We start from the raw sequence: 24,884 nt of genomic DNA, 5'->3' as shown, positions 1-24,884 counted from the left end.
TGGACCAGAGGAATGCTGTAGATATAATTTACTTGGACTTCAGTAAGGCATTTGATAAAGTAGATCACAACCTACTACTTGACAAGATAGAAAAATGTGGGTTAGACAGCATCACCACCAGATGGATTCGTAGCTGGCTGACAGGCTGCACTCAGCGTGTGGTCCTCAATGGAACTGCATCTACATGGAAGGAAGTGTGTAGTGGAGTGCCCCAGGGCTCTGTTCTGGGCCCAGTGCTCTTCAACATCTTCATCAACGATTTGGATGAGGGGATAGATGGGGAACTCATCAAATTTGCAGACGACACCAAGCTGGCAGGAATAGCCAATACTCCAGAAGATAGGCTTAAGATACAGGAGGATCTGGACAGACTCGAACACTGGGCACTAACAAAATGAAATTCAATGGTGACAAAAGTAAGGTTCTACATTTAGGCAGGAAAAATCAAATGTACAGGTATAGTATAGGTGGTACCTTGCTCAATAGTAGCAACTGTGAGAGAGATCTCAAGAGTCCTAGTGGACAATCACTTCAATATGAGTCAGCAGTGTGCTGCAGCTGCCAAAAAAGCCAACACGGTGCTAGGCTGCATTAACAGGGATAGAATCAAGATCGGGTGAAGTACTAATACCACTTTACAGTGCCTTGGTAAGGCCACACCTGGAATAATGCATCCAGTTTTGGTCACCACAATGTAAAAAAGATGTCGGGACTCTAGAAAGAGTACAGAGAAGAGCAACAAAGATGATTGGGGGACTGGAGGCTAAAACATATAGGGAACAGTTGCTGGAATTGGGTATGTGTAGTTTAATGAAGAGAAGGGTGAGGGTTGACATGATAGCAGTGTTCCAATATCTCAGGGGCTGCCACAAAGAAGAGGGAGTCAAGCTACTCTCCAAAGCACCTGAAAGCTGGACAAGAAGCAATGGATGGAAACTAGTCAAGGAAAGAAGCAACCTAGAACTAAGGAGAAACTTCCTGACAGAACAATTAACCAGTGAAACAACCTGCCTCCAGAAGTGGTGAATGCTCCAACACTGGAAGTTTTTAAGAAGAGACTGGCCAGCCACTTGTCTGAAATGGTATAGGGTTTCCTGCCTGAGCAGAGATTGGACTAGATGACCTCTAAGGTCCCTTCCAACTTCTTCTTCTTCTTCTTCTTCTTCTTCTTCTTCTTCTTCTTCTTCTTCTTCTTCTTCTTCTTCTTCTTCTTCTTCTTCTTCTTCTTATTATTATTATTATTATTATTATTATTATTATTATTATTATTATTATTATTATTATTATTATATATTAATTTCTGTTGTAGCATCTATTTACCTTCATATAACTAGGGATCAAAAGCAATGTGGCCCTTTGATTTCAGGCTACTGTAATGTTAATTGAAGAAACTGTTCAAGCTTTGACAACTTGAGTAGCACAATTTAAAGTATGTATTTTGCTACATTGCTATAAATAGAACTGAATTGTGAAAAACATTGGACATAATGTACATTAGAAAAAATATCTGCAAAGAACGGATGGTGCCTAAGCTGTTTAAACTATAGCTTCAATAGCTCACAACATCCCTCTAGAAATATAGTGCTGAATTGTTCCAAGTAAAACTCAAATCATTAGGCTTAAAAATAATTAAATTCCCATGGTACAAATTAATATAATTGCATGACAGCTTAAACTGAGCTTTATTTGTTATTATAATTAGACCCTTCCCAATGATATATGCAATGTAATGAAATAATTTCAGTAAGATTGTCTGATTAGAATCTATCAAACAATTGCTACTTATGCCACTATGAATTCTAATTACATTTCCTTCATCTACTGTAAGACGATTTTGCTCATATTTGGGTATACTTTCTGAGGATCGGCTTGCTGCCTGAAGCATCATCGGCTTTACTTCAAAGGATCTCGAGCACAGTTACATACTGTTGATTCTTCTTCACTTACTGAGCTTTTGGACAACTCCTGTTAGAGATGGACTGTTTTCATAGGCAGATTCTCTGAAAACTTTTGCATGGCTTTGTGACTGAATTCCATCCCAACATAATCAAGGTGAAGGCCTGCCTTTGCCTTCTCACTGGCATTAACTCTGTTATGAGGCTTGGGAAGTGTTCCTTCCTTTTGCCCTATAATTGCTTCAGAATACTCTGTGGAAACTCTCCCAGTTGCTGGACTGGTTGAAAGGAACATTTGCTGGGGAAATGCCTCCAAATCATCCTTTATCACATAAAGTTTATTGGCTTCATTCAGTGGTGCTGAAGGAAGCAATGGTTGTAAGCTGGGTCTCAGGAGAGCCTGTATATACAGTGAAGTTGAAAAGAAAATAACTTGTCACTAAGTGCCTGTATTCAAACAACATATTAAGCCACAAACCAGCCAATCTTACCAGTCCATTTGGGTAATTAGATCCTGTGCAAGCCCAGAACATTGGGCTAATTGAGCATAAGAGTTAAATTAACCATGGGTGAGTTTTGTGCAAACACAGCTTTAATTTCTTATGGCAATATCAGAGTTAATGGTATTAATTCCTAAAATAAAATTAATAAACAAATTGAGAATATTACTTTTACTGTGATTAATGAATCATGATATGACACTGCAAGGTATCCAACCTAATAACCTCCAGTTGTGCTGGATGCAGGACACAAGATTCCTAGTCAACATGCCCATTAGCTATTTGGTTGGCAATTAGATCAATTTATTCAGAGGTTGCAGATTGATATGGTTGGCCTACTTAGGAACTGACAACTATTCCTTTGTCAGGTGTAATCTGTTTTATTGGAAACTTCTTTCACTATTCATAATCTGTTTCTCTAATATATTTTTAAATATTCATCTATTTTCAACACAGGGATATTATGTTCTTTGTACAAATTATAGTAATACTAATGAAAAACCTTTTGTAACCTTTTTGTATAGCCGTATTATCTGTTATTACAGGATCCATGGTGGTGCAGTGTTTAGAATGCAGTATTGCAGACTAATTCTGCTGTCAGCAGTTCAATCCTCACTGCCTCAAGGCTGACTCAGCCTTCCATCCTTCCCAGGTGTGTAAAATGAGGTCCCAGATTATTGGGGCAATATGCTGACTATGTAAACCACTTAAAGAGGACTGTAAAGTTCTGTGAAGTGGTATATAAGTCTGTGCTATTGCTATTGCTATCTCTCTCTCTCAATAGTATTTTTTTTCTTTTTCTTTTCTTAATTTATATGCCAGCCATTTCCTAGTTTATCTGGAAATTTATTGTATATAGAAGATAGTACACAGAATTAAGAAATGTAGGTTGAGTTAAATTAGTAAATTAGGGAGAAAATTAACTTTGTTAAGCCTTGATTATTTAATCTGACTTTACACTTATACATTTGAAAATGAGCTGATCTATTAATGGAACTTTTTTTAAGAGCTTTCTTAAAAAAAGAAAAACAATTCTACACAGTTGTCTGCTCAGGATTATTCTAGACCCATAAAAGATGAGAGTGCGAACAGCAAACCCAACAGTATGTTGATTCAAATACAACAGTGGAAAGGAACTCTACACATAAACAATTATGCTATACTATTTAATAATGGAGCACACATCCACAGTATTATAATGGTGCTATAATGCTTAAAAGAACCATACCACTGGAAAAGTTTTTTCTGCAACTTGCATAGCACTGCTATCTCTTGGATTTGGAACAGGTGGCCAGCATGATTTTCTTGATCTGAAAGTCCAAATTTTGTTGAAAACGTGAAAATTATGTTTAGTTCTTTAAAACCTAATCCTGCAGTTCCATAATGAATTCACTGTTAATGGGATATACAGCTGAGCAAGTTTTTTTATAATTAATTCAGTGTCAACAGGATATACAGCTGAGCACTTGGCAGAAATGACCTTTTGGCCAAAGCATTTAGAATGGGCTTATCTGAGAAAAACCAACTAGCAGGTGCAATTTACACGCTGTAAATATCAATTTGTGCAATTTGGTGCAGTTTGTAATAGTAGCTCCTAGCTAAAGTTGCATGACATACACTATTTAAGCATATAGTTTTCTTCTGCATAATCTATATGTATTAGTATATTTATGTATTTATGTATATGTATTAGTATATTTATTACTAAACATTCATTTCTTTTAATTACTGTTCAGTTCTTTCTTTTTACACAGCATTTTTTACTGGCAAATACCAATGTACTCAATTGATCATAATGGTTTTCCTATTTGCTCTGTTCTAGTCAATGCATCCTGATAATCAAACCCTTGAAAATTATTTTCTGTTTTATTAAAACACTTATTTTATAATTCAAGGGGTTAAAATAGTTTTACATTTTATTGGTTTACATGCTCTTTTAAACTGTAAACAAACTATCGTTTCTGATTATGGAAACTCTGCATTACATGGTTTCTGAGAAACAAGATTCTAATCTGCCAGTAAAGAAATTGATGTAGTTTTGCAATATTTCTCATGGGAACACAATGGCCTTTGCCCTTATTTTTGCTGGCACTCTGCGTGCAAAAGGAAGAAGAACTGAAATGTTGAGGTGGCAGAAGCTGAAATGTGCTGGATCAAAGGGCTCCCATTGTCCTAGGAGGTCCTCAATAAGTAAAAAAGTATGTTTGCTGTTATCCATACTGCAGAAGGGGAAAAAGAAAAGGGGAAAAACTATTTCACATGATTTTAGAACCATCATTTGCAATGGATTCTCTCTGCCCTTCTCCTGTCCATTATATTGCACTTGTATACTTCTCCTAGCGCCCCTTCTGAATGCTTATTCCCAGATGAGAGTGAACAGAAGGATAGAATTAAGATCACAAGAAGTGATGCTACTGATTTATAATGCCTTGGTAAAATCACACTTGGAATACTGCATCCAATTTTGGACACCACAATATAAAAAAGATGTTAAGTCTCTGGAAAGAGTGCAGAAAAGAACAACAAAGATGACTGGGGGGGAGGGGGCTGAAGGCTAAAACATATGAAGAATGTTTGCAGGAATTGGGTTTGTCTAGTCTAGACAAAAAGAAGAACTAGGGGTGACATGATAGCAGTGTTCCTAAATTTGAGGGGCTTCCACAAAAAGAGGGAATCAACCTATTCTCCAAAGCACTGGAAGGCAGGACAAGAAGTAATAGATAGAAACTGACCAAAGAGAGAAGAAACCTAGAACTAAGGAAAAACAATCAACCAGTGGAACCTCTTGCCTTAAGAAGTTGTAGGTGCTTGAACACTGGAAGCTTTTAAGGGACCAGACAACCATTTATTGAAAATGGTATAGGGTCTCCTGCTTGAGCAGGGGAATGGAATAGAACAGCAACCCCCAACCTTTTGGGCACCAGGGACTGGTTCTGTGGAGAGAGGTTTTTCTGCAGACTGGAGAGAGTGTGGTTTCACATGCTGCCTGCATCCCATGGATGGGGCTTTGCTTGTTTCTGGCGCGGCTCGGTTTCTGACATGCTGCGACCCAGTGTCAGTCCATGGACAGGGGGTTAGAGACCCCTGGAGTAGAAGACTTCAAAAGTCCCTTCCAACTCTGTTGTTCTGTTATTCAGTTAATAATGTTACTTTAATTCTTAACTTTTGTAGAGCCCGAGAAAAGGTAGTGGTGAGTCCATGGAGGAGGTGAGCAGAACCCTGTTTTTGCTTTTGTTTACAATTTAAAAAGTTTTGCACCGTTTTTTTGACTTTCATGGCTTTTGTTTGCTAATTAACACAATCTAAATAAAAATATGCAAAGCAATTAAAGTATTTCTAGATCATGAAAATATTATTACCGTTTCAGTAGTAAGGAACAAATTGTGATAGTAATAGCTGGGATTATTATGAGGCCAAGACAGAGACTAACAACCATTCCTTCAAATTCTCCTTGATCTAAGAAGAAATAAACAACAGAAAAGGTTGAGAAATCTGGTCTAGGGGATTATTATTATTATTATTATTATTATTATTATTATTATTATTATTATTATTATTATTATTATTATTTATTGGATTTATATACCGCCCCTCTCCGAAGGGACTCGGGGCGGTGTACAGGGCAATTAAAACACTATAAATAACACATAAGGTATAAAAATTAAAACAGAATTAAATCAAAACCCTAAACAATACACAGTTTAAAATTAAAAAAATTTATTAGCCTTTCTGGTAGAAAATGTTCCACTGACAAGTAAGATAACTCTTTTCTCTAACAAGGATCTAACATATGCAGTTATTTATGGTCCAGAAACTGGTTGGGAGGGAGAGCTGTGCCCATTGTTGGCACTGAAAAGGTTAGCCATCTCTTCTGCGTCAATGCGGAATACAATGTGGACTTGTGGATATTCTTAATTTGACTAGATATACAGCCGGGTAATACTAATGTGGAAGAATAGAATACACATGAAAGTAAAAATAAGTAAATGCATAATAATAACATATCAAAATACCATATTTCAGTGTAGTAAAATCCTGTGGCTGGCTTTGAACTCCTTCTCCCTTTCTAGTGATGCCAGAGATGTGGACTGTATAATGAGTATTTGCCTTAAGATTAGTCAAGAAGTGCTGTTTCATTGAAGAATTGAGAGTAACAACTGTAATGGAAAGGAAGAAGAGGAATAATTCATTACAAGTGTATTTGGGTGATAGATGAATATCTTCTAAGCCAGTGTTTTTCGACAACTTTAGGGTGGGTGGACTTCAACTCCCAGAATTCATGGTTGGCTGGAGAATTGTGGGAGTTGAAGTCCACCCACCCTAAAGTTCTCAAGGTTGAAAAACAGTGTTCTAAGGTTTTAGTGATGTTTTCCTCAAATGATAAACTGAGAATTCTCTTGAAGTTTGACCAGTGATTGACCTTGTCTCTTCTCTTAATGTACTTTACCTGGTAGTATGGCATCTTTCTATATGTGGTGTAGAAGCTATTGTATTCTGTTTTCACTTACATATAGAATCAAATGATCTTGGACAATTCAAACTTTGCTTAACAATACAGGTGGACCTTATTTAATGACTACTCATTCAGCAACCATTCAGGTTTGAATGCTGAATGATGGTAATTATGAACAAATCTCATAAACAGTGGTTGCGGTGTCCCCACAGTCAAGTAATAAAGATTTTTCATCTTCCAAGCTGGCTTCTCACAAGTAAAGTAAATGGGGAAGCTGGCAGGAAGTTAGAAGTTGTGATCATTTGAGGTTGTCACCTATCTACCTGTCTTTGCTTAGCTATGACAACCAAAACTGCCAGAAGTACTGTCAGCATGGTGGTCATATAATTTTTTGACATGATTGCATCACTTAACAACATTAAGGTAAAGGTAAACTTTCCCCTGCACATGCGTGCTAGTCGTTTCCAACTCTAGGGGCCGGTGCTCATCTCCGTTTCAAAGCCGAAGAGCCAGCGCTTGTCCGAGGACGTCTCCGTGGTCATGTGGCCGGCATGACTAGACGCCAAAGGCACATGGAACGCTGTTACCTTCCCACCGTAGTGGTCCCTATTTTTCTACTTGCATTTTTACCTGCTTTCGAACTGCTAGGTTGGCAGAAGCTGGGACGAGTAAAAGGCGCTCACTCTGTTATGTGGCACTCAGGATTTGACCCGCCAAACTGCTGACCTTCTCATCGATAAGCTCAGCGTCCTAACCCACTGAGCCACCGCATCCCTTTAACATTACTAATTAGCATAATTAAACAAGGACTACCTGTAACATGATATGAGCAGGCAATATATGTGTCTTCTCTTTAAAGAGGACCATCAATAGAACTTCACTGTGCTTTATGTACTATACCATTATCTTTGAGATGTCTGCAAAGTACTGTCAACGTCTCCTTTCTAATTCTAGTTTAGGTATATTTGTTACCTTCCCTTCTTTCTCCTCTTTTTACCCTGTCCAACTCTCAGCTGCTTCTCTTTTTTATTTTGACCTTTCCTCTGTCTGAGTTCTTTTAATTTCACAACCGGTTTCTTTATAAAATAAAAAGATGCAGCACAGTTGAAGGGAACCAGGTCTTTTGCACTTAGAACTATGATGCTTTACTTTCGAAAAAGACTTCAAATCCTTTCTTTGACATTTAATCATGCGGCTCTGTAGGAGAATATCTTACAGTATATGGATTCTAAGTATCTTTTTCACCAGCGTTTGAAGTTAAAAGTATTTTTTGCTTAAATATTTTATTGAAGTAGAGTAAAAGATTCATATTATTTCAAAATAGTAAAGCATTTGCAGCATTGTGAACAGTGCTCACTGCTGCCTCCAAAATCAAAATACATTGATGTGATACATGCATGTTGACTTTCCTTTTCTCTCTTTTTATAGGAAACTTTAAAATTTAGGAGTCTGATATTATACGAATTAAAGAAAATCTATTTCTTGTCATGCAAGCTTGTTCCCTTTTACATGTTTTCAACTGAAATTTTTATCTGCCTGTTATCACATCTGTTTTTAGTATATAGATCATATATCTGAATAGAAAACTCATTTGATAGAAATGGCTCTGCCCCTAAGATTGTTCAGCTATGTCTTATTTGTAATCTAACCAAAAAACAAAATTCAGTTACCAGTAGTGAACACTGCAACACTGACTTGTTAGTGAGATTTTTGTGAGTACAGCTTTGTAACAATGCCCAACACACTTTTTTTCATGTGGGGACATCTGATTTGTTGCTTGAACGTGACCTGGAGATCTACTTTTTCCTTGTTCCTTCCCAACCCAACACATTTAAAATTTCCTCTACTATATAGGCTGGTGATAACAGTCATATATAACATTATAAACATTATATACATTTATTATTATATAAAATAATAAACAAAATTATTTTTACTGGGCCTTTTGAGGACCTTTGGATATTAATTCAATTATTGCATTGCAACAGAGCTAGGGATATCAGCTTAGGTCTTCTTGTCCTTATATTATTTTTGTGTTTTATTGTGAGAAAATTTAGAGAATATAGAGAATATTTTCAAGTGATGCCCAACAGTGCATTCACACACATCCACAAAAACTTCTTGCAAGTTCCAGTGCCTTGTGTTGATCCTACTTTATAAAGTTATAGGCTAGACTAGTCCTGTTTAACTAATCTTTCCGTAACATGACAAGTGAACATTTGGGAATTCTCAGTTTAACTTTTACTTCTGATCTGACTTGAGCAAATGGTCTTAGGCAAGAGGTCTACATTACAGGATTTTCCTCAACAGAACTGAGAAATAGGATATACAATGCATAGTTTAATTAATTATGCCCATGCAGTGAAGTAAATTACCCCAAGAGTTGTTGTTTGCGACTTTTGTGCAGTAAATTCTATATTTCAAAAGGAAACCCAAACAATCTTTTGTAGGTATCTCAGTCCATTTCACAACAGCTGAATGTTTGTCCACAACTGTAATTGTTACATTAGCTGGACCTATCCTGGGAACTTAAAAAGAAGATTCAAATTATTTTTCCATTTTCCAAAATTATTTTGATCAGTTGTATACATTCTTGTGCTGTTAGTCTTTGCAAAGTACTGATATGAAAAAAAATTCTTGGTTACAGCTCCTATCCATCACATTAATATACTACAATACTTTTGAATTTATTCTTAAATAAATTGGACTGCAACCCTCACCATCAGGAGTCAGCACACATTGGAAATAATGGAATTGTGGTCTGCCACTTCTGAAGCCTATTGAGTCACAGAAATGAATTTCAATTACTCATAAGGAAATGAAACTTGGCATATTCCTTGTAGACAGCCATACCGATTGGACTAGACCAGGGGTTGGCAACCTTGGCTCTTTTATGACTCGCGGACTTCAACTCCCAGAATTCCTGAGCCAGCATAGCTGGCTCAGGAATTCTGGGAGTTGAAGTCTGCGAGTCATAAAAGAGCCAAGGTTGCCGACCCCTGGACTAGACTATTGGACTATTGTTTTTCTTGTGAATCAATCCAATTTTCATTCTATCATTAATTCATAGAAGTCACTCATAAAATTAACATCTATTGATCTTCACAATTGTAGCAAAAATATTTATTTGCCCTGCTTCCACCTTTTGATCTTCATAAACTGCTTAAGATGCTGCTTTCTCCCAGGCCCTGAGCTAGAATGGGGGAAGTGATGGTGGTGGAAGCCATTTTGTTGATTATTGCCTGCTTGACTTTTGGGGTTTTGGTTTCTGGTTACCTGTCTTTTTTTCCTCTTGAAATATTTTCTTTAATTTCTAGTTGTAAGCCACCCAGTGTTATTATGGAGTTGGCATCCTTGAAAGGTTAAATAAAAATAAAGAATAAAAATATAAAAATATAAAAGCCTAGCTTTAGAATTTTAGTATGTCAATATTGGGGATGTAAAAGAATTTCATCATCAAATCCTCATCTGCAGAGGGTAGTGATAGCAAATTAGAAACTCAAGTCTATCATAAAACTACCCACACCGGCCAAGTGCTGCACTACAAAAGTAACAACCCAACCTCGTACAAGAGAAGTTGTGTAAGAACACTATTTAGACGAACACAAACACATTGCAGCAATCCTGAACATCAGAAAAAGGAAACAGATAATCTGTACAATATCTTCTGACAAAATGGATATCCATGCAACTTCATTCAAAAATGCCTAACCCGACTTCCAATTTTGTGTCACGTCGAGATGGATTCAGGAAGGCAGGGCTCTGCCTTCTGCTCCTGATTTCACCCTGCTGGGGGCCCTAAAAAGGGCCTAAAGTCACCCTGAAGAGGCGATAAGGAAGGAGGGATGCCTCGTTGATCATGGAGAGATGGCGGTCTTTCCGTTGGATCTGAGGAAAGCCCTCCAAACTGGCTGGGGAAAGACCTGTGGCTAGCCATTAGTTGCTGACAACTGAAGGAGAAAAGCACCAATTAGCACATCGTAAACAGCATGTTTGGAACTGGGTGAGAATATAGATCCTTTCTGTACTCAGGCTAGTGTACTTTAATGCCAGGTCCATTGTGAATAAGGCTCCCCTCATTCGGGATCTGATCGAGGAGGAATGCGCGGACCTGGCATGCATTACAGAAACCTGGTTGGGCCCAGAGGGAGGTGTCCCTCTGACTGAACTTTGCCCTCCAGGTTTCTGTGTGCTTCACCGGCCTCGGGCTCAGGGCAGGGATGGGGGTGAGAATATAGATCCTTTCTGTACTCAGGCTAGTGTACTTTAATGCCAGGTCCATTGTGAATAAGGCTCCCCTCATTCGGGATCTGATCGAGGAGGAATGCGCGGACCTGGCATGCATTACAGAAACCTGGTTGGGCCCAGAGGGAGGTGTCCCTCTGACTGAACTTTGCCCTCCAGGTTTCTGTGTGCTTCACCGGCCTCGGGCTCAGGGCAGGGATGGGGGGTGGGGTGGCGGTGGTTATACAGGAGACCTTATGTCCGTGGGAGGCCACTGTCGTACAGATAGCCTAGTGTGAGTCACTCCTCCTGAGGTGTGGCCCTGGGGCTCAGTTGAGCCTGTTGCTGATGTACCTGGCACCCAGCTGTGTGGCAACGGCCCCGCCCGAGCTTCTCGATGCCCTCTCAGGGTTGGCGGTTGGGTTTCCCAGACTTATAGTTCTGGGGGACTTTAACCTGCCTTCCCTGGGGGGGTTGTCAGAGTTGGCTCGGGAGTTCATGGCCTCCATGATGGCCATGGACCTGACCCAAGTAATTCAGGGTCCGACTCATGGAGGGGGTCACACACTCGACCTTGTCTTCTTATCTGGACAGTGGTTTGATGATCTGGGAGGGGGTTCACCAACTATTGTCCCCCTGTCATAGACCGATCATTATCTCCTGCGGTTGGTCTTCTGCTTCGCCACCCCTCGCCGCTGGGCTGCAGAGCCGACCAGGTGGTTCCGCCCCAGACGCCTAATGGATCCGGAATGGTTCCAGATGGTGCTTGGGTTTATACCTATCTCCCTCACTCACAGCCCAGCTGACGCCTTGGCGGATGCCTGGGAAAGGGCGGCCACCGAGGTGCTTGACCGTGTTGTACCCTTGCGACCCCTGACCCGGCACAGATCCTGTTGGGCTCCATGGTTTTCTCTGGAGCTCCGGGAGATGAAGTGCCAGAGACGGGGTCTGGAGAGCTGTTGGAGATCCAGCCGGTCCAAATCTGATCGATTGTGGTTAAGAACCTCAATGAGGTCTTATCTCGTCGTGATGGAGGCGGCGAAGTCTAACTACTTTGCTGCCCTCATCGCTTCCACAGATAATCGCCCGGCCGCCCTGTTTAGGGTCACTCGCTCCCTCCTTAATCAGGAGGTGAGGGAGGAGCCCGTGTAGGGACAGGACAAGGAGTTTAGCCAGCATCTGATGGATAAAATCGCTCAGATCCGGGCCAGTCTGGACTCCGACTGGGCAGAGTCAGATGGGGGCAGGAGAGACGAGCGGTCTTGGAAATATTATCTGGGATGAATTTGATCCTGTGACTCCAGAAGAGGTGGACAGGATCATGGGGAGGCTGGGTTCCAACACATGTTTGTTGGACCCGTGCCCCTCCTGGCTGGTGTATGCAGCTCAGGAGGGGACACAAGGCTGGATCCATGCAGTAATAACTGCTTCTTTGAGGGAGGGTAGCTTCCCTGCTGCCTTGAAGGAGGCGGTGGTGAGGCCCCTCCTCAAGAAGCCTGTCCTGGATCCAGCTGTTTTGAACAACTATCGTCCTGTCTCCAACCTTCACTTCGTGGCGAAGGTTGTTGAGAGCGTGGTGGCACGTCAGCTCCCTCTGTTCCTGAAGGAAACTGACTGCCTGGATCTGTACCAATCGGGCTTCAGGCCTGGGTACAGCACGGCGACAGTGAATGATCTCTGGCGGGCTCGGGACAGGGGTTGTTCCTCTGTCCTAGTCCTATTAGACCTCTCAGCGGCTTTCGATACCATCGACCATGGTATCTTGCTGCAGCGTCTCAGGGGGTTGGGAGTGGGGGGCACTGTTTTACAGTGGTTCTCCTACCTCCTGGGCTACTCGCAGTCAGTTTTGGCAGGAGGGCAGAGGTTGGCCCCGAGGCCTCTCGTTTGTGGAGTTCCTCAGGGGTCGGTCCTCTCTCCCCTCTTGTTCAACATCTATATGAAGCCGCTGGGTGAGATCATTCGTGGGTTTCGGGTGGGGTATCATCAGTATGCTGATGATACCCAGCTTTTTCTCTCCACCCTGAACCAACCCAGTGATGCCCTCAATGTGATGTCCCGTTGCCTGGAGGCGGTCCGGGTCTGCATGAGAGAAACAGGCTTCGACTTAATCCCGTCAAGACTGAGTGGCTGTGCATACTGGCATCTCAGATTAACCTGTCTATTCCATCGTTAACTATGGGGGGTGAGGTGTTATCCCCTGTAGATAGGGCCTGCAACTTGGGCATCCTCCTGGACTCACGGCTCAGTTTGGAAGATCATATAGGAGCCGTGGCCAGGGTGGCTTTTGCTCAGGTTCTCCAGTTGCGGCCCTATCTGGACCGAGACACCCTACGTACAGTCACTCATGCACTTGTGACCTCCCGGATAGACTACTGCAATGCTCTCTACATGTGGCTGCCCTTGAGGACCACTCGGAGGCTTCAGCTGGTGCAGAATGCGGCCGCGCAAGTTGTGATGGGGGTTTCCCGATACTCCCATGTAACGTCTCTTCTCCGCGAGCTGCATTGGCTTCCAGTTGCCCTCCAGGTGAGATTCAAGGTTCTGGTGATGACCTATAGAGCCCTAAATGGCATGGGTCCGGATTACTTTCGGGAGCACCTGCTGCCAGCATCAACTTCCCATCGTCCTGTGCGCTCCCATAGGGAGGGCCGCCTCAGGATGCTGCCAGTCAGGGAGTGCCGGCTGGCGACCCCCAGGGGGAGAGCGTTCTCTGTGGGCGCGCCTGCCATTTGGAATCAGCTGCCTGTGGAACTCCAGATGGCCCCCGACCTTCGCTCGTTTCGCCAGGACCTAAAAACTTGGCTATTCGAGCTTGCTGGCCTGGACTGAGGGTTTTGGGTTAAGGTTTTAATTTTTAATTATTTTGGGGCTATTTAATTTAATTTTATTTTAACCTGTATATATTGTATTGTTTTAATTTGCCCTGTAAACCGCCCTGAGTCCCTTGGGAAAAGGGCGGTATATAAATCAAAATAAATAAATAAAATAAATAAATACTATTTTACAATTGAATTTCCTGGGAAAGGCTCCCAAGAAGCTAAAAACCTCCGAACGTGAATGGAAGCAGCATTTCAATTTATTTTATGGGGCACAGAAATACACAATACTGAAGTGGAAGTAATATAAAGCTACAGTTTTGATAAATTTGAGATAACTGTTAAAATTTTCCCTTTGGAAAAAAAACATTGAGGTGAAATATAAGAAATCAATTTCTTGTCTTAAGAGTGGAAAATAGATTTTGAATGACATCTAGTGGTGGATTCGAGTACAGCACTATAACTAGCTTCCTGGCTGCTTGGTGACTTCTAGCTTTAGGGAGAACAGCTGGCAATAAAGGAAAATATTTTGGCATACTTATCGCCCTTACCATCTTGGACTATAAACACCTACTGAGCTTGGACTTTTAATTTCAAGAGCTAGTGGGAGAGAAAGAAAAAATGATTTTTGACTACATCTGTCTAGGAGAGACTTTTGAGCTGTTTTTAGGGAGGTTGAACATTTTGAACACTTTGAACATTGCGGATTACAACCTTGCCTGACTGACAATTTTTGGATACCTGAGACAAGGATCACTATAAAATATTGCTTTCTGGACTGGACATATATTCTGGAACCTATTGGATTATAAAGGCTGCATATAAAGACCAGAAAACAAGATGAAGCTTTGTTCTACTCTTACTGAGATTGGTGGTACTAGAGGATCTCCAGGAATGATGCCTCAAGAAAAAACAAACACATTTCAGAAGGAAATATACTCTATGCTACAACTAATTCAGCAAACAATTGTTGCATACAAAGAGGACATAAAAAGAAACCATAATGAGACTAAAAACAATTTTGATAATATAAATACATGGCATGGGTCCGGAATACCTCGGGGACCACCTGCTGCCGGCGTCAACCCCCCTCCGCCCTGTGCGTTCCCACAGAGAGGGCCTCCTCAGGGTGCCTCCAGTCAGAGAATGCCGGCTGGTGGCCCCCAGGGGGAGGGCCTTCTCTGTGGGCGCCCCGGCCTTATGGAATGAACTGCCGGTGGAGCTCCGGATGGCACCGGATCTCCGCTCCTTCCGGCGCGGGTTAAAGACCCACCTGTTTGAACAAGCTGGCCTGGCCTGATGGGGAGTTAATTTGGGTTTTTAAATATTTGTATATTTTACTGTTTTATCTTGGGCATTAATTTAATTCTATTTTAACTTTTGTAGTTTTGTACTTTTATTATCTGCCCTGTTCACCGCCCTGAGTCCCTAGGGAGAAGGGCGGTATAAAAATTTAATAAAACTAAACTAAACTAAACTAAACTAAATGAGCAAATCTCCAAATTAAATCTACAACTAGAAAGTTCCCAGACAATGACTACAAAGTATGAACAAATAAACCAGAAATCAGAAGATGAAGCAGAGGAAATGGACCTAGAGATGGAAGAGATAAGAGAAGGGAACTGTAAACTACCATATAAAAATAAAATACTGAAAGACCTAAGTCATAATAATGAAACACCCAGCAGTCCCAGAAGAAAAAACAGGAGTCACATGCAGCAAACAATGCAAAGACTGTAACAGCCATTAAAGTGGGAGAAGCCTGGCAAAACGTATTCATGAACACCAACCAGTAATCAGAAGACATGACGAAAACTCCTTTATTTCATAGCACATGGACAGATTTAACCATAATTTCAATTGAAAAACTGTGACTATCCTAGACCAAGCAAAGTCCCCAAATGCTAGAGAATTCTTGGAAGCCTGGCACTGAAAGAATCAGCCATCAACATGCACAGAGATAAACAACATCTACATACCATTCAAAGGAGACAATCAAAAAGGAAACGAAAAGACCAAAATACCTCTTCACCAGCAATCGATATCCAGAAGAACAGAGATTAATACCAAGATTACCACTAGACCAACAATCAACAAATAAACAATACAACAATCAAGGAACTATCAACTCAGACAGACTAACAGTAAACAACAACCTAATAAAGGAACCATCAAGACCACTCCCACAAACACTGACATGGCAAGCCACTGATATATAAAATGAGAACAAACTCCACTCTCTTTTAGCACTGAAGATGTTGCCTAGTTTGGTAATAAAACATCTGCAAGAAAACAACCAAGCTCAGAGAGCAACAAAGACCCCACACATTATCAAATCTATAAATCCTTTGGGAACAAATTTGGATTTTCTATTCCCACTGACTTCTATATGACATGAATGTTAACATTAAAAATGTGTCTTAACTTTTGGTATTCTTCAATCAAAAGTTTGTAAAAGTCATGTCTGAAGAAAGTTGAAAACTATATACAGACAATTTTAAAACTGGGAAATATACATTTAAAAAGCTCCACATCCAGGGAAATTTAGCTGTCAAATAAAATAAATCTGCATCAGAGCTTTGAGTAATCTGAAGAATAAAACTTGAAAATGCAGAGGGAGGATTATAGAAGGTGTGCAAGGGAACTGCTTCTTCCTGAAACTGCTGACAGAAGCAATTCTGCTAGGAGGAATGCTGCACTAGATTTCATTCCCTATTTGCATTGCAGTATTTCATGGCAGAAACTGGAAAACAGATAGAATTTGTATGTATGCTGATGTTCTGGATTAGTGCAAAGAAAAAAATAATCTGCTCGATAAAGCATCCAAAGAATCACCCCCCAATTCATTCAATTTCTGCAATTTATTACAATTACTTTCTATTTTAGTATTTATTTAGATTCTTTTATCATACTGAACTTATAATATAAATTAGAGAACGAAGAAAATTGCAAGATTAATAAGCACAGCAATAGAAATTAAAAATGGAAAAAAGAAAAGGAACACTTGGAAATTATATTATAAAAATCTTAATCCAAATTCCTCTTATGTAATCAAACCATAACAGTATAATTAGACATAGGAGTGGAATTCACTAAAAGCGGCAAACAGTAAGCAAAGCAAGAAAATGTAAAAATACCTCCTTCCACTGCATAGAAGTTGGCTATAGCCAGTGTCCGTTCATCTTTCATCAAGTCCTTGCTTTGACGGTCCAATGCATGCAACATTACTTTATATAACTGATAAGGCTGGAGGTTATCTAGGTAACAGAAATGTCATCACTTGGAAATACACAATTAAGAAAAGAATGTGATTTAAGAAAAAAGAACAGGTTATCAGTGAAAAACAAATAAGACAAAATAAAGTAGATAAATTTGCTAATCCACATTGGAAGCAAAGACAGCAAAAATGGTAATGTATAAATTCAAATAATAGAAGTAGCTCTAAGGAGCTACTAAGTAGCTCTACGAAGTAGCTTTGCTGCACCAAAGGAACTGGGTTTAAACGGGTTAAAGCAGAACAATTGATAAAAGAACGACTGGCCATCCAAGGTGAATACAGACATTGTCTAGGTCTAGGAGCAACTGACTGCTATTGCTTAGTTTGTTGGTAGGACCAGATTAGTTACAGTATATCAAGAGAATTGAAGGACCTTGTGGATGTAATTTCAGAGGCCTTTTCTATGATCATGGAAGATGGGCACAGCACCAAGGAATTGGAGGGGGTGATTAATAAAATGTTTTTAAAAAGGGAGGGAGAGTAAAGGCCCTAGATAATTAAGGAGTAACTAATTTGATTGATACTGTGCAAAACTGTGGAACAAATAAATAAGCACTCTGTGAGTATTTTAATAATAATGCCTCGCTGGCAGGGGGCTGCATTGATTGACTAAGAATAAGTGATGCCAAAGAATCACCTTCTTTTTTGATAGTGACCATTTTAGTTAATCAGACACAAGTAGTGGACATAGAGTGCTTAACTTCAGCAAAAGGTCTCACAAAGTCTCATGAAATTCCAGGAGAGAAAGTGATTTTATCAACTTTTTTGTTTCTCATTAAAATCTCCCAGTTGTCCTTTTGGATGTCATGCTTTTGGCATCATTGCTGTGAACAATGCAGTTTTCTTAATATATTCACTTTGAGTACAATTTGAGTGCAAGCCTCACTGAAAGAGAAAGTGCAAAAAAGTTCCACAAGGTGGATTAAGATGTAATGTTCAGTACCTTGCTTCTGTACTCAACTTCTGCAGTGTTTGAAATATTTTGCTTTAAAATTGCATTTGCTGTTAAGGGATTAAGATCATGCTAACTGACCTGTTTTCTTGTTCATTGACAAAATTTAATCTACAGGTCAACAAACACCTCAGTCCAGTAAAGGAAACCCATATGAGACAGAAGTTGCTCAGACCAGAAGACCCACATTTGCAATCACACTTCATAGGACACAAAAGACATTTGATATCAATTGGTTTAAGCATATCTAATTCTGTGTTAGATTGTGAACGAAATCTACACGTATACAAGAATGCCGAGCAATTCACACACACAATGATAGAGGGTCTTTTGATGCAGCTGGAAATTCATATTCCCATTTCAATCATTATTGTTGCTCTTTTTGTATGCCTATATAAAACTGTGTGAACAGAACTATAAACTCATTTTTATTGTGGTTTCTTAAAATGAAAAAGAAAACAAAATTCTACTTTTAACACATTATAAAGATAACATTACCAAGTATTATGTTTGTCTCATTTTGACACAAACATTTGGATTTCATGTCTTCTGTTCCAGTGCCCCAGTCAATAGCAAGGCAATCAGGGTTATATTTTAGATTCCAGGTTATAACAGTGTAATTTTGCTGATTTGAGATAATGATATGACCCGGTAAATCTGTAAGAAAAAGTAGAAATGTTAATAAGTAAAAAATATATATTCTTCAAAGAAAACTCATTCCTAACTCTCACATGGGAGAAATCTATATATTTTTTTCTGCAGAATAAGCTGAAAAGAGGGATACAAATGGAATAAAATATATAATATTCCACTCTATGGTCTGAGCATCACATTGAACATCACATGTGTTAATGCTATAGTGTCTAAACATATTGAATTCTATGTTTTATTATTCCATGAATTCAGAGATAATAAAACAGAATAACCTGATTTTCCATAGTTTGTTACTTGAACTTAAAATACAAACGGAAAGTTTTAAAGGTCACTTTTTCTTGATGTTGTTTTAATAAGCTACTTTACCTGAATATGTTGACATGAAATCTGGAACCCTGTATGTCACTGAAGATGAGTTTCCATGTTCATTATAGGCAGTGATTTTAATACTGTAAGCTGACATTGAGAGATTCAGATGCAGCGAGGATTTCTTTATATTGAGAGATGTTATTCCGTGGAAGGAGTCAGGTATTCTCTTAATATGTATGAAATATCCAATGGTATGCTTGCTTTCACAAGTCTGGGACAGATAAATACCAGCACTGAACAATTAAGTGAATAACAATTATACATAGAATTGAATTTGTAAATAATGCAAAAGTAATCCAAATAAATTATATAATTTATTTTTCACGGACAAATATAATTAACCATGACTTCATTAGATGTTTTTCGAGATTATTTTTTCTTGGCTATATTTAATTATCTTGCAGTATAATTCAGTGTTTCTATGCCTTTATAGAATATGGCTTAATTAACCAGTTTCTTGGATAGGAAACAAATGTGAATGTGGGTTTCCTCTCATCTTTCAACTTTAAACCTTCTACGCCATAGTTTTCTAATTCAGATGTCAGGGAAGTTATGCTTACATAAACCAAGAATTATTGAGCTAAGGATTTAGTAGAGATGGAGCAGGGAAGGAGGCAGCAGGAGTCACCCAGCTCATTTCAAACAAAAATTATTATCTATAGGTTTAAATATCTTTTGGATATAGACTAGATTACAATCATTGTTTATAAGAATCTCATCAATTTTCTATGTAAGTTTTAATTATTCTGGTACCATGTAGATACTGGAAGATGGAAGGCCTTGTTTCAAAGTTCTACTCAGGGACTGATTTTATCATATATTCTTATGGTTTTTTAATGAGACAACAGCAAGGAAAAAACATGCATGTATGTTTTCTTAAGGACAAGAAAAAGGCAACAAATAATTATGAAAATGAAAATATACCTCCCATGTAAGAAAGAGACTTCTTTTCCCTTGTGAGATCTCTTTAGTTATATTTTCCAAAATTGTAGGCTTTTTGGTAAGCTCTGTGAAAGGACAATAGTATGTCAAGTCTCATTTCAGAACTATATGCACACTCCTTCATAAGGGAAACTTTGAAATTCATCAATAATGTTGTCATCAATTACCCAACATGACACTCACTATATGGGATACTAGTTTCTTCTGTCCAAAGACAAACAGTACAGCGGTTATCCTTGGAGATGCATCTGATGCGAACCACGTAGGATGCTGTTGGGTTTACATCAGGGACAGTAACATTAAAGGCTTTCATCTCCATGGAGACCTGCAAAGAATTTGAGATAAAAGCACATTCATCACAAGGGATACTATATGCATTGTTCTGCCTTTATCCTGTTTCTTTTAAACATTTTAATACAGAATGGTTTCATTATTATTACTTCACATTACTGACTTTTGTATCCTAACTAGGTGCATTTTTAAATTACAAACATTGTTGGAGGTGCTCTGAACATAGGAGGTAATACAAAAACAGAGGAAAAAAATTAACAAATTAAAGTCCCCCAAATGATCCCATTAAGGTCAATAGACTTATTCTTAGGTAAACAAATATAAAACTCTGTCCTTACAGCATAATCTGATACACTTTACTAATAAGGAACTCTATTATATGGGCTTATCATTGTTTATAGATGTGTCCATTTGGGCCAAAGTCCTTAGTTAGCACCTCAAGACCTTAGAACAGAAAATCAGATACATTGTTACAAGCATCCCCTTTGCTGTGGATGCAGAAATCTCACTCAGCAAACTGCTTTACTTGGGTATCCCTTCAAGATTAACTCTTGTTTTTTTTCTGATGGTTTTTATACTTGGTTTTTATTGTGGTTTGCTTCCCAAAGGCATCTGGAGTTGGACAGTCATATAAATATGATAAACAAACAAACAAACAAACTCTGAAGCTAGTGCAGTGGCGTAGCGTGGGTTGTCAGCACCCGGGGCAAGGCAAGTAATTTGCGCCTGGCATCCCCCCCTCCACAGTGGGCGGCGACCCGGCGGCTCGGATCGGATTCGCACAGCCAGCACTGCAGTGAGAGAGAGTGAGTGAGCCAGGCAGGGGCAGAGAGCTGCGAGTGCGAGCGCCCCCCCAGATGTTGCGCCCGGTGCAGCCAGCCCCCCCTGCACCCCCCACGCTATGCCACTGAGCTAGTGTACTTCTTTCTTCTCCAGATGCTCCTCTCCCATTTTGCCCTGATAGGTTCAATTTCTTAATTCATTAACATGTACAGTATATCTCTTTCATCTGCCTTCTGGATTGTTCTGTAAGACTTACTTAATTTGGGGACAGCACCTTCGTGTCAAGTATATCTCTTTTAGAAGCCTGTGTCTGAATGTCAGAAAAGCTGCTGCTGGTTGGCTCAAAAAGTGAAAGGATACTAAGGATCAGATGTCAAACAGCCTCCTGTGAGGTCTAGAAACTCTTTTAACAAGCTAGAGAAAGAAGCAAAGAACTGTAGAATTAAACTTTAATGAATTGGCTTTCACTGAAACTCCAATTTTAAAAAAAACACATGGAGGATATCTAGATTTTTCTGACAATGAGAACATTTTCTTCTGTCTCATATCTACTGAAAATACACACCGGTATCCAGGATGAGGTCCTTTGCATTGCTTCCTTGTATTGCAATTCATACTGTAGTATATTTTGTGGCGATTCCCATGTTATTATTAGCTTATTGAATAATTGTTGTGTGTTTACATTGAAGGGTGAAGGGCATTTTTCTAGAATATAAAAATACGCAAAAGTCATTGATTTGTACAAGCTCCAAAACACCTTCTCTAGTCAAAGGAAAATTTTTAAAGGTGGGTGGTAAGGTATCACTACAGCAAGTGGGAATACCCAACTCACTTTGATCTCAAAAACTAAAGAAGGTTGAAAACACTTAGTGACTTTGACTGGAAATCACCAGAAAGTGTAGGCTAGGCTGAGAAGTTAAAAAAAAACACCATTCTGGAAGAAGTCATCAGAAAACCACTTCCTTACTGTTCTCAAGAAAACTATATAGATGTATCCATGAAATCACCAGGATAAAAGCTCAGATCAAAAGAGGCTTCCTTTTAATTATGAAGATGATGGAACAGGAGGGCTTCCCAGTGATGGAAGTAAGTTTATCATGAAGCTTCACAGCATATAATTTCAAATTAGCATTAGAACATTTAGTGCATATAAGAGGTAAAGAAACATCCATTCATTAACATTAACTATTTCTTTCAAGTGATGGTAATTAGAAAGTGACCGTTCGCCCAACACTTTTTTAAAAACATAGTGCTACTATTTGATATATTTTTATTCTCCTTTTCCAAATAGACTAAAAGGTGGCACACTGGGCATTTCCTCCCAAAAGGAAGGTTTCCCTCACAAAAATCGTCTGAAAGAGGCTGGTATGAGCAAGTGCTCTGGAGATTAAGACATCAACTCAGTTTCCATAGCTCATGGCAGACATGAATTTGGGCCTTTGCAATTCTAGTTCAGATCTTTAACTTTTACCCCACACTGGCTTATCATATTATGATGTGATCATGTTCTTTCCACCAAATGGCTTTTCAGTGCCTTGCTAAATATATATAACTGGGAAATGACTATTTCAGTGGTAATTAAAGATTTAAAAATCTTACAAATTAAATAAATAGTGAGTAAAGGTACCTAACCTATTTTTCTAGGCAAAATTGTAGTGTTCTTTGTTGTCACGCAGCTTTCATTGGAATAATTAGCTATTACCCATATAGTCACATGTAAGTTTTTATGCATGAGATCCCGGGTTCTGTTGACAGGAGATGAAACTTTTTCCAACTTGTCACAACATTTGGGACCCCTGTAAGTGAAGGGAAAACAGAAAACATGTTTTAATCATACGTTTCTGGTTATAATACCAGATGCACCCAGGCCATTACTGCACATGTTACATCTTCTCCATATAGATAGTTTCAGCAACTTTCCCCTCTCTCTAAACTGATGGGCAAGCTACCCAGATATTCATTCATTCATTCATTCATTTCATTCATTTATTAAATTTATATACCGCCCTTCTCCCGAAGGACTCAGGGCGGTGAACAGGGCATATATAAATAGAAAATACAAAAATTAAAAGAGAATTAAATAATCGCCCAGATAAAACAGTAACAATATAAAAACCCATTAAAAACCCTAACATCCCCCATCAGGCCAGGCCAGCTTGTTCAAATAAATGGGTCTTCAGACCGCGCCGGAAGGAGTTTCAACCTGTAGTATTTTGGACTTCAAACATCAGGAGTCCTTGAAGTTTATTTCATTTGTTCATTGAATTTACTTTATGATTTTAGGAGTATTTTTGTTTATCTGGAATTGCTAGCTGGTTCATTTATTTATTAAATTTATATGTTGCCAATCTCACTATCTGGGCAGCTTACAATACAATACAATACAATAAATATAAACAGATTAAAATCAACAAGAATTAGATGAAAACTAAGAACCAAGAGCATGAAGGGTATGGAGGTGGAACCTTCTCTATTACTCCACCAACCTTCTCCAGAATAAAGCACCCCCATAGGGGCCTTAGGATATACTCTAAGAATTGCTGGGGAGAAGCTGTCTTAACTCTGTTTTTCCTAACCAAACTATCTAAACCAGTGATGGCTAACCTTCTATAGACCAAGTGCCCAAACTGCAACCTAAAACCCACTTATGTATCATCGTGTGCCGGGTGGGTGTGGTCCATTGGGTGGGTGTGGCCCATTGGGTGGGCATGGCCCATTGGGTCGGTGTGGCTGTGGTGGTAACGGCAGACTGGGTGGAACTAAAAAGTTCAATCAATCAATTCCAACTTTACGAAATCTTTTTTTCCCCACGAGAAGTTGAAAATGATTGATTGATCCTTTTTTTTTGCGCACAGCAGCGGAGGCCTAAAGCGAAAAGGTTTTATAAAACCCAGCTAAAGGCCTAGGACTGGGGCAATGGCGCACATGCCGACAGAGAGGGCTCTGCGTGCCACCAGTGGCACTCGTGCCATAGGTTTGCCACCATGGATCTAAACTATCTTTACCCTCTGGAATGCAGCCCAATCCCTTTGGGAATCCAGGCTACATTACTTGAAATGACATTGGTATCCTTCGTGCCTAATCTTGTCACTTCATCATATAGGAGAAGCAGTAATGTAGAGAGTTGTCTGCAGGGCTTTTAAGTGAAATTAGATAGATTTGTCTGTCTTAGCAAGAAGCACAAGAAAATTAATTTAACATAATAAGCCAGAAGGACAAACTGCTATGACCCTCTCTGATAAAAAAATCCATTAAAAATCTTCACCTGTGGCAAAGAATTAAATAAACAACTGAATGTGGCAGCTAAACTGGGCAAGGCTGAAGACTGGCTAATTATTTTAAGGTCCAATATGATTCCGCATGATCCGAATCAGATCTTCCCCAGGAACTTGGACAAGGGAGAGAGAAACCATTTGCTTTGTTTCCATCTCTAGTCTGCCATTTTTACCATTTTCTCTGGTCTGGTTTTTTAAGTTTTTCCTTTTTTTAAAATTTGGCTTTGTTGTAGTTTCATTTGGGGTGGCTGCTCTAAACCCCACAGTCATTGAGAGTTGGGCATCATACAAATTTGGTAAATAAATAAATAATAATGCAATGCAACTATGACTATCCAGATCTTGTAGCACATCTACTTCAGCTTGTCTTTTCTAATGGCCAATTACCTCAAGAAGCAACACACAACAAATGAACTTAAAAGATTTATCGTGCACCTATCAAGATTAGATTTA

At 39.3% G+C, this 24,884-nt stretch overlaps 1 protein-coding gene across 1 annotated transcript in view; it reads right to left on the bottom strand.

Annotated features, from left to right (window-relative positions):
* Nucleotides 1-1,709: 1,709 nt before the first annotated feature.
* LOC310633465 (interleukin-6 receptor subunit beta-like) overlaps nt 1,710-24,884 on the bottom strand; it is a gene marked incomplete at its 5' end in the record, with an annotated part of 56,670 nt that continues 33,495 nt past the window's right edge. Inside the window, 12 exons of the mRNA XM_083351171.1 lie at nt 1,710-2,295; nt 3,624-3,705; nt 5,755-5,851; nt 6,409-6,552; nt 9,224-9,376; nt 17,026-17,145; nt 18,616-18,774; nt 19,138-19,351; nt 20,065-20,147; nt 20,266-20,407; nt 21,722-21,861; nt 22,789-22,952. Coding sequence (XP_083207297.1) covers nt 1,969-2,295; nt 3,624-3,705; nt 5,755-5,851; nt 6,409-6,552; nt 9,224-9,376; nt 17,026-17,145; nt 18,616-18,774; nt 19,138-19,351; nt 20,065-20,147; nt 20,266-20,407; nt 21,722-21,861; nt 22,789-22,952 — 1,825 coding nt within the window. The 3' untranslated portion in view covers nt 1,710-1,968. The remainder of the gene's footprint in view (nt 2,296-3,623; nt 3,706-5,754; nt 5,852-6,408; nt 6,553-9,223; nt 9,377-17,025; nt 17,146-18,615; nt 18,775-19,137; nt 19,352-20,064; nt 20,148-20,265; nt 20,408-21,721; nt 21,862-22,788; nt 22,953-24,884) is intronic.

Source organism: Vipera ursinii, assembly GCF_947247035.1.
Source record: "Vipera ursinii genome assembly, chromosome: 2".
Classification (NCBI taxonomy): Eukaryota; Metazoa; Chordata; class Lepidosauria; order Squamata; family Viperidae; genus Vipera; species Vipera ursinii.
This window is presented reverse-complemented; position numbering and strand designations above follow the sequence as displayed.